Source organism: Ruditapes philippinarum, unplaced genomic scaffold (genome assembly GCF_026571515.1).
Source record: "Ruditapes philippinarum isolate M1 unplaced genomic scaffold, ASM2657151v2 ctg18071_1_1_1_1, whole genome shotgun sequence".
Lineage (NCBI taxonomy): Eukaryota > Metazoa > Mollusca > Bivalvia > Venerida > Veneridae > Ruditapes > Ruditapes philippinarum.
In genome coordinates, this window is record NW_026859704.1 from 1 (window position 1) to 11,006 (window position 11,006).

At 33.8% G+C, this 11,006-nt stretch overlaps 1 protein-coding gene across 1 annotated transcript; it reads left to right on the forward strand.

Moving 5' to 3' along the window:
* Positions 1-257: 257 nt before the first annotated feature.
* On the forward strand, positions 258-10,719 carry LOC132757570 (ribosome-recycling factor, mitochondrial-like; the record flags this gene model as incomplete). Its single annotated transcript, XM_060748886.1, is given in 5 exon segments — positions 258-413; positions 1,111-1,229; positions 8,206-8,300; positions 9,431-9,581; positions 10,593-10,719. Coding segments are annotated over 5 exon segments (602 nt in total), but the record flags the coding sequence as incomplete, so codon positions are not given.
* Between the last annotated feature and the right edge of the window lie 287 nt (positions 10,720-11,006).

Below are 11,006 nucleotides of genomic sequence, written 5' to 3' on the forward strand. Positions count from 1 at the left end.
CCTTCTATGATACAACTCGTTATAGAATCAACCATAAGATATTGAAAACAACATAATTTTACCATTGATAAATTTTGTAAAAATATTTCATTAGATGTACTAGCTTTATATCCTACAACTGATAATATAATTAATTAGTATTTACGTCTATATTTGATGTCATTACTTCTTTGTTTTGAAAGACAAATGAAGCAATGGCCATAAAAATATGCTGTAGTTTTCAATCTATAATGTGTTGTTCTGTTTACAATTTTCAGATACTGATAAACATAAACCTAACCATACTGTAGAACTTGATAAAACAACCATCAGTGAAATAGTTGATGTTGACAAGTATGAGCAGCAGTTAGCTAATATTCTAGAAAATCTAAGACATGAATATGTTCACAAGCTTTCACTTAGGACTAATGTAGGTAAGTATTAACACTGTTACATGAAGAATTTAGCACTTTAACTTGCTGAAAATAAAAATGATTAGCCTGGTTGGGGCTTCCATGGTGAAGTGGTAGAGGTCGTTGACTTATTGACTTCAAACCAGTTGCCTCTCACTGCTGTAGGTTCAAGCCATGCCAGCATCTTCAAATTTTTTATGTGAGAAAGCTATACTCGAGCTAGCTTACGGAACGTCGGTGGTTCTACTCAGGTGCCTGTTTGAGCTTGAGATAATGAACAGCGTGGCAACTGAGGTCTTCCACCACCAGTAAAGCTGGAAAGCTGCCATATAACCTTTACTGTGTTGGTGCGACGTTAAATCCAACAACAACAAAAAAGAGAAAAAGATCAGCCTTGTACAGTCTTACTGGGCTCTATTCTTTAGTTAGCTCAATCTATGTTGTTGTTTTTGTATAGTGAAATCCCTTAAACTTGTACAGTAACTTTTCCATTTTATAAATCAGGACAAATTAATTACACGCACTAAGAGCTAAAGGCAAGTTTATAATAATGAGAAATGTTTTCCATACACTAGCATTGTCTACAGACATTTGTAAAACATTTATCAATAATAAGGTTATGTTCAATAAGATAAGTGTCATGTAACAGTATTGTTTTCATGCTCGGATTATTTATTATGATGATTATATTGTTTGTATACATTTTGTTTATACACAGGAACTTTTGATAAAATTGAAGTGAAGTTGGACAATGAAACAATTCCTTTGAATCAGGTTGCCTCCATTGTGCAGAAGGGTCCTTCATTGATTGTACTCAATCTCAGTCAAAATATCAAGGTCAGTATAATAACAAGAGCATTGTATGTAGTGTTGGCACTAATCTGTTAAAAGGTCTAAGTTAAAGGGGGGCATAACTTCAAAAATATTGCTTTCAGAATTATGTCCCTTGAATAACAACTGCACCTTGTCATAATAAGCAAGTGTTCAAAGCAAAGTTTCGTGTTGATTACTTTTAGAATGTTTGAATAATGGGCTATATATTACAGTTATTGCATAATGACAACATCAGCGGTGCCACCACAGTGACTTTTTCAAGGCAATAAGGAAAATATATCATGCAAAAACAATATTGTCCTTTTTGTAAAATATTGGATTGATATTGTGGTAAAAGATAACAATAAGGTATTAAGAACTGTATATTGTGGAAGTACTGGTTTGCTTTTGTTCTTAAGTAACATATACAGCTTACAAGCAAATATTGTCCAGTAAAATGTTGGAAATACATGAGATAGAAATTTAATGGTTTAATTGGGACTGTTTTTGGTTGTCTTGATAAGTTTTATATGTATCGTCAGGTCATGTGTTTTGATGCTCATCTATTTTGACGCCATTTTTGTTTTGACCTAAGAATTGGTGAAAACGACCTGGTATGACGTCATAATTTGCTGACTGCACTCGCAGCAACTGAAAAAGTGGTCACATTTCTCAAACTCAAACAAAAACAAGTGTTGAGGGCCTAAATAAGGCATTTTTTCATCATCTGAGACAACTCAAAGGAGGGGGGTGGAAAAGGCGTTAAAAGGCGTGTATATCGCGTAATTGGTTAATAGGTCATAGACTAAAAGTGATTACTTAGTAATTCAGGTGTGAATTGTTTAATCAATGGTCGCTATAAGTGCCAAATAGTATAGCTGTGTATAATGTGCAGTGATCAAATATTTACAAATAGAATGAAGGAAATTTGCAATAAATGGGGTCAAAAATGACAATTCAAGGGAGGTTACTGCAGATGCTATTTAAATTATTACATTGCAGTTATGTCCCCTTTGTTTCCAGTTTTGCAGTCGAAATGATAAAAACTTTAAAATGAAACTATAAATCAAAAAGTATGGAGAGGGGAACAACACATCAAAACATCAGGTCAGTTTATATATCAGCTAAAATATAGAGGATATTTGTTTAGTTCACTTCAGTGTAAGATCAGAATATATTTCACCAAGTGAGCAAGGTTTATTTCACAAGTCAGATGTTAAATAAAAAGTTCATCTGATCTACATGTTATAAGGACATGTGAATAATTTAATCAAAATGAATGATTTTAAGCTTGTCTGGTCTAGGAGTAAACCTTGAGTTATTTCGATCCTTGGGTTGTTGATTGTTGTTGTCATTGTGAAGTGAAAATTTTCCTGTAGCCCATTACTCAAACTCTTCTAAAGGTATCAACACAAAACTTTGAATTTTTGCTACAAGACCAGGGGTATATTCTTAAAGCTATAACTATTTTAGTTTGTCTGATTTTAACTTCAAATTTGTTTGAAAATCATTGTAAAATCATTTGAAAATTGATTCCAAAATTATCAAAGGTATCAACATGATACTTGTATTCATGCTTTAATTATGACAAACCACAGTTGTTAGACTAGAAACATTGTTCAGAATGCTACATTAATAGTATTAATATCTCTTCTTTTTTTTTTCTCAAAATATGGTTATTAAATACATGTAGAATGGTTAGGAAAATATTATAGCTCTAAATTCTAACCTTAAAATACTTGATTTTCCTGACAAGGTGCAGTTGTAAGACAAAGAGACTTTAGCCTGTGTCCCTTTTTAACCTTTTAAATTTTATAGAAAATTTTGAAAACTATTTAAGATAATGTACTCATTTTGGGCTTACTTGATAATGATGACAAGGCAAATAATAGAACAACAGACATAATTGTGATCAGTATGTATAGAGTTATGCCCCTTTTCTAATGGAAACTAATCATAACTATTAACTTTTCAAGTTTGATTGAAAAAGTTAATATTACCATCTTGAACATGTTCAATAACAAAATTACTCATCTGATTGGGCTTTTATAGCTTGAATTTAATATTTTGTATCCATACAGCCCAAGATCATAACTTTTGACCTGGATTTTGAATGAACAATGGCCCTTTGTATACTTTAAAAATTCTTTAGTCAATATACAAGACTCATAATATGTATTTGTTGAAATCTTCCTTTTTTGTGTCGCCTCTACGGAGTAGTGGCGACATATAGGGATCACTTCTCCGTCGTCTGTCTGTCCGTCCGTCACAAAACTTGTCCGGACTACTCCTCATAAAATACTGGTGCAATTTCATCCAAACTTTACAGGAATGATCAGTACCAAGTCTAGTTGTGCATATTGTCAGCATTTTCTGGTTCAATGATTTTTATGCTCCCCGAAAAATTTCGGGGGAGCATATAGGCGGCGCCTTGTCCGTCTGTCCGTCCGTTTTCTTGTCCGGAGCATAACTTGAAAACCCTTGGAGATAATTTGTTTAAACTTCATACAGTGGTAGAGGGCATTGAGGGGGAGTGCAGTGTCAAAGAACCATAACTCTATTTTGCCCGGTTTTTAGCTCACCTGTCACAAAGTGACAGGGTGAGCTTTTGTGATCGCTTTTCGTCCGGCGTCCGTCCGGCGTCCGTCCGTCTGTAAACTTTTACTTTAAATGACATCTCCTCAAAAACCACTAAGCCAATTTCATCCAAACTTCACAGGAATGTTCCTTTGGTGGTCACCTTTAAAAATTGTTCAAAGAATTTAATTCCATGCAGAACTCTGGTTGCCATGGCAACCGAAAGAAAAACTTTAAATATCTTCTTTTAAAAAACCATAAGAGCTAGAGCTTAGATATTTGGCATGAAACATCTTCTAGTGAGTGTCTACCAAGTTTGTTCAAATAAAAGCCCTGGGGTCAAAATTGGCCCCGCCCCGGGGGGTCATTGATTTTCCCTATATGCATATAGTAAAAACTTAAAAAATCTTCTTTTAAAGAACCCAAAGAGCTAGAGCTAAGATATTTAGCATGAAACATGTTCTAATGGGTGTCTACCAAGTTTGTTCAAATAAAACCCTGGGGTCAAAATTAGCCCCGCCCCAGGGGGTCATTGATTTTCCCTATATGCATATAGTAAAAACTTAAAGAATCTTCTTTTAAAGAACTCAAAGAGCTATGGCTAAGATATTGAGCATGAAACATGTTCTAATAGGTGTCTACCAAGTTTGTTCAAATAAAAGCCCAGGGGTCAAAATTGGCACCGCCCCAGGGGGTCATTGATTTTCCCTATATGCATATAGTAAAAACTTAAAAAATCTTCTTTTAAAGAACTCAAAGAGCTATGGCTTAGATATTGAGCATCAAACATGTTCTAATAGGTGTCTACCAAGTTTGTTCAAATAAAAGCCCTGGGGTCAAAATAGGCCCCGCCCCAGGGGGTCATTGATTTTCCCTATATGCATATAGTAAAAACTTAAAAAATCTTCTTTTAAAGAACCAAAAGAGTTAGAGCTAAGATATTTAGCATGAAACATGTTCTAATAAGTGTCTACCAAGTTTGTTCAAATAAAAGCCCTGGGGTCAAAATTGGCCCCACCCCGGGGGGTCATTGATTTTCCCTATATGCATATAGTAAAAACTTAAACAATCTTCTTTTAAAGAACCCAAAGAGCTAGAGCTAAGATATTTAGCATGAAACATGTTCTAATGGGTGTCTACCAAGTTTGTTCAAATAAAAGCCCTGGGGTCAAAATTGGCCCCGCCCCAGGGGGTCATTAAAGAACTCAAAGAGCTATGGCTAAGATATTGAGCATCAAACATGTTCTAATAGGTGTCTACTAAGTTTGTTCAAATAAAAGCCCTGTGGTCAAAATTGGCCCCGCCCCAGGGGGTCATTGATTTTCCCGATATGCATACAGTAAAAACTTAAAAAATCTTCTTTTAAAGAACTCAAAGAGCTATGGCTAAGATATTGAGCATCAAACATGTTCTTATAGGTGTCTACCAAGTTTGTTCAAATAAAAGTCCTGGGGTCAAAATAGGCCCCGCCCCAGGGGGTCATTGATTTTCCCTATATGCATATAGTAAAAACTTAAAAAATCTTCTTTTAAAGAACCAAAAGAGTTAGAGCTAAGATATTTAGCATGAAACATGTTCTAATAGGTGTCTACCAAGTTTGTTCAAATAAAAGCCCTGGGGTCAAAATTGGCCCCGTCCCGGGGGTCATTGATTTTCCCTATATGCATAATAGTAAAAACTTAAAAAATCTCTTTTATAGAACTCAAAGAGCTATGGCTAAGATATTTGGCATCAAACATGTTCTAATAGGTGTCTACCAAGTTTGTTCAAATAAAAGCCCTGGGGTCAAACTTGGCACCGCCCCGGGGGTCATTGATTTTCCTTATATGTGTATAGCAAAAACTTGAAAAATCTTCTTTGAAAAAACCCAAATAGCTAGAGTTTAGATATTAAGCATGAAACATCTTCTAGTAAGTGCCTACAAAGTTTGTTCAAATAAAAGCCCTGGGGTCAAAACTGGCTCGGCCCCAGGGGTGTCATTGTTTTTAACTATATGTGTATAGTAAAAACTTAAAAAAAAATCTTCTTTTAAAAAGCCCAATGAGCAAGAGCTTAGATGTTTAGCATGAAACATCTTCTTATGGGTGTCTACCAAGTTTGTGCAAATAACAGCCCTTGGGTTAAATTGACCCTGCAACGTTGGGGGGGGGGCCTATATACAGGTGAGCGACCTCAGAGCCATCATGGCCCTCTTGTTGAATTATCTCCCCTTATAGAAAAATTTTGTCCGGGGCATAACTCTAAAACTATAAGAGATATCAACATGAAACTTTGTAGGTGAATAGATCTCAATTGGTAGATGTGCAGTGCATAAGAACAATAACTCTTTTTGTCCTAATTTTGGAGTTATTACCCTTTGTTAATTTCAACACTTTGAACTTTGTCCGGAACTATACTCTAAAACTATAAGAGATATCAAGATGAAACATTGTAGGTAGATAGATCTCATTAAGTAGAAGTGCAGTGCAAAAGAACCATAACTCTGTTAAGCTTCATTATTGAATTATCTCCCCTTATAGAAAAATCTTGTCTGGGGCATAACTCTAAAACTATTAGAGATATCAACATGAAACTTTGTAGGTGAATAGATCTCAATGGGTAGATGTGCAGTGCATAAGAACAATAACTCTTTTTGTCCTAATTTTGGAGTTATTGCCCTTTGTTAATTTTAACACTGAACTTTGTCCAGAACATAACTCTAAAATGATAAGAGATATCAAGATGAAACATTGTAGGTAGATAGATCTCATTGAGTAAAAGTCAGTGATTTTCCTACATATATAACAGACTCCGAAAAAGGGCCTCTTCCCAATTGAAATTTTCTTTAAAATCATGCAGTTTTCCCAAAAATCTGAACTGAAACATGCTTTTTTCTTCCCAAATTAGCAATTTTAGCGATAATTTTTCCCAAAATCAAGAGGCTAAGGCTTCTTCCCAATAAAGCGAGAAAAATCACTGAAAGTGCAGTGCAAAAAAAAACATAACTCTGTTAAGCCTCATTTTTGAATTATCTCCCCTTTTAGAAAAATCTTGTACTGGACATAGCTGTAAAACTATAAGAGATATTAACATGAAACTTGAGGTAGATGTATCTCAATGGGTAGATGTGCAGTGCACGAGAATCATTACTTTGCCTTGCCTAATTCTGGAGTTATTGCCCTTTGTTTATTTTTACTTTTTGAAGTTGTCCGGAACATAACTCGGAAACCATAAGAGATATCAACAAGAAACTTTGTAAGTTGATAGATAACAGTGATTAGAAGTGCAGTGCAAAGAACAGTAACTCTGCCTTTCCTAATTTTGGAATTATTGCACTTTGAACTTTTTCCAGGAACATAACTCTGAAACTACAAGAGGTGTACTTTCCTGTGTCCAAAACCTATTCGGGGAGCATCACCCGGCTCAAACCGGGCTTTTGTTTCTAAGAGTTATGGCCCTTTAATAATTTTTATTTTTAAAGTTTGTCCAGACTACTTCTCTTATACCACTTATGCAATTTTGATGAAACTTTACAGGATTGATCTGCAGCTCAAGTCCTTGCGCATATTATACGGGTTTTCCGGTTGAATGATTTTTGGCCGAGTTATGGCCCTTTGATAAAAAGGTGTTTTTTTTCTGTGTGTTGCCAGATACACAAAAGCTTGTCCAGACTACTACTCATAAACTACTATTGCAATTTTATCCAAACTTTACAGGAATGATCAGTACCAAGTCTAGTTGTGCACTGTCCGTCTGTCTGTCCGTCTGTCTGTCACAAAACTTGTCCCCACTACTCCTCATAAACTACTGGGGCAATTTCATCCTAACTTTACATGAATTATCAGTACCATGTCTTGTTGTGCATATAATCAGCTTTTTATGGTTAAATGAATTTTGTCAGAGTTATAGCCCTTTAATCATTTTTATTTCTGAAAGTTTGTCCGTACCACTATTGCAATTTCAGTGGAACTTTACAGGATTGATTGGTAGCTCAAGTATATGCGCATATATTACACAAGTTTTCCAGTTGAATGATTTTTTACTGAGCTATCACCCTTGAATATATAACATGTTTTGCCCTGTTAATCATTTTTGTGTCTTCCACTACACTGAAGCTGCAACATGAAGGCGACACATGTGATCACTGATCGCTCTTGTGTTAATGCTTACATTATCCAGACTCTTGTTTAGCTATCAAAATCTGCAAAATAGTCCAGCCTGCTGTTCTACTAACAAGTGACAACACTTGTTACATAACTCCCCGAATTTAAACTACATTTTTATCCATAAGGTAAAATTTTGTATTAAATGTATCAATAACGTCATTCTGAAACATGTTTATGTTTACAGTACAGAATTTCTTTCTGCAAGATCATATCTATACATTGAATAATTACTTGTACATGTATATAATTGTAGAACAAATGTATTGTGTTTTTTATAGTTTGTACCAGCAGTTATGTCAGCATTACATAGTTCAGGGATGAATCTAAATCCACAACAAGAAGGTCCATCAACAATCTATGTTAATATACCCAAGTAAGAAAATCACAAAGTTAAGTACTGGTAGTGCTAGATAAACTCTGAATATGGATTAATCTTTTTATGGCATTGTAAAAGGTGATAATTCAATCTTTCAATGACTAGCATTTTTCTATAACTGTATTATAGCATTTATTATACATGTATAAGAATTTTAAAATTTTGGTTTTTTATACATATGGTCTTATTTTGATTTTTTTATCAAAAAGTTTTTTTGTTATTTACTGCAGAAGAATTTATCTAATATTCAAACAGTAGCAAAATATTGATCATCTGCTAATTTTAGTCGCTATGGCATTCATGTCAGGCTCTCATCATCCAATTTTTCTGAAACGATTATATTTACTTTATTTTGTATTGATGTATGTAGGTGTATTATCGTTCTAAAGTATATGCAAAATGCTTGCAGATAAATGTTATCGTTAGGTGATAGCCTTCAAAAATTGTCTGTTATAGGAGCTCCACAATGACTAAGGTTAAAATGTTTAAAATTTTACCCTGGTCAACTTGGACATTTAAATAAGAAAAACAGGAACATGAAAGAAAAATATACTTAGAATTAATTTGAAAATCAATATTTAGTGTGATTATTAGCCTGGTTTGATGAGATAAATGAATTTAAATTCTGTAAAAACATTCAAACCATTTTCATTATCAGACCATTTTGCACAGTTATAATGATTTAACTTTGAAAAATAGATTGAGTGAGTGTGCCAAAAGCTTGAACACAATTTATTTGTATACACCTAGATTAAATGTTATTTAAATCTTGAGCGCCTTGTGGCTGAAGGTTTGCTTCTTCCAGTTAAGGCATCAAAATTGCAACCAACATTTAATCCTGTGGTGATCATAAGAGGTAACCAAATGGGTTAGAATTACTGGTGCCAATGTATTTTCTAGCTCCAACAGCTGAGGTGGTTTTGACCACTTGTATTGCTTTAAGTTTTTATTTGTAACACCCAAGGTTAGTCCAAACCATTTTTTCCTGTTTTGGTATCATATGACCTAAATTGTGTTGGTGCGCCGTAAAACTTAACAAAACAAAATTGAAATCTTTAAAAAAAATATACTTCCTATCCTGTCATGTCAAACATCTACCTTTAAGCATTCCAACATCTATATTTCAGGGTTTCAAGGGATCATAGGGAAGAACTAGCTAAAGGTGCTAAAACAATTTTTAATAATACGAAAGAGAAATTGGACAAACTGTTTGCAGAAACAATGAAGAAGGTTAACAAGACGAAATCAACTGAAATTAAAAAAACAATAGAGAGTAAGGTAAGTAAAAAGAGCTGTGAATGGTGCGGGATATTTTGATGTAAGATATACTTTTCTCAAATTTGAAATTATGTAATAGTTATAGTATATAAAACAAGTTTGTTACGAGGATATTACACTGGCTGGGCCGACATCAAGGGGATGTTTCTGCTAAAAAAATGTTGAGGCCAATAGTGAGAACAAGAAAAAGTTCCAAACCATGCAATAATGATAATTGCTTCACAGTCTCTTTGTAAAATAAAATGCTTTGACCTAGCACAAAGTAGATATGTTATGTATTAAACTCTTACACACAAAGGTGCTATCCAGCTAGCTTAGGAAACGTCGATGGTTCTACTCATGAGCCCATTCTACTAAGGTCTTCCTCCACCATTAAAAGCTTAGTGTAACTCTTAAACTTTTATCATGGTCAGATTTTATTTCTGCTTATACAAGTGTCACAATATACACATTTGCACACATAGAAACTTGCCCTGAGAGCTCAATATAGGTTCAAGTTGTAGACATACCACAGTTTTTCCCTATTGGAAATTCAGTTAGCAACAAAATGTTTTGGTATTGTATATCGTTTACTATTCAGTGTTTACATGCAAAATTTGACAGGCACTAGTACTGGTACATGTCTCAGGAGGTTTTGTATGGTAACTGCCTGCCAATAAATGTATATGGTAAAATTGTTTAATTGTTTACTTCAACATTGTTGCTAAACTCGGCAAAGTGTCATAAACCAATTATGCATATTACATTGTACTCCTAATTTCAGTAGATTTTATTCATCCTTGTTTAATGCTTCCTGGTTTGCACAATTGAGAAATTTTAAATGAATGTGGGCTTAAATGTGAAATGTGAATTTTTTATAATTTTTGACAACATTTTTTTGGGGAAAAATAGGAAGTTTTAAAAGCGAAAGAGAATAAGTCATTACATGAGGTGAAAAGAAATAAAACTGCTAAATTTACTTCACATGAGATGATACACAGTGATTATTTATAAAGTCTGTTTGCTTTTCAGTTACTTCAGGACAAGAGGAAAATACAAGCTGATGCAGAAGCATTGATGAAAGCAAAACAAAAAGAATTACTTGACTCTTGATATTAACTTATAAGTAATGATTTCAAATTCAAAGGGTTATTTCAAATCAGCTAAAAATTGCACAAACTATTGATAATATTGTTTTTTTTTGTTTTTTTTTGTTTAATTTGATGTAGGTAAAAATTTCGAATTCTTTATTTTAAGGTTTCTTGATCTACGTCCTTTAATGAACTTGCTTTTTAATTAAATTTGTTAAATACAATGTAATAAAAATGGTTAAAATGATGTGAAAAAATTCGTTTTTTTCTTCTCCTTTTTTTTCTCAGTTTTACCAAGATCCTTACTATGTTCATAGAAACTGTAAATTGGGAATTACAATATGTGTAGACATGT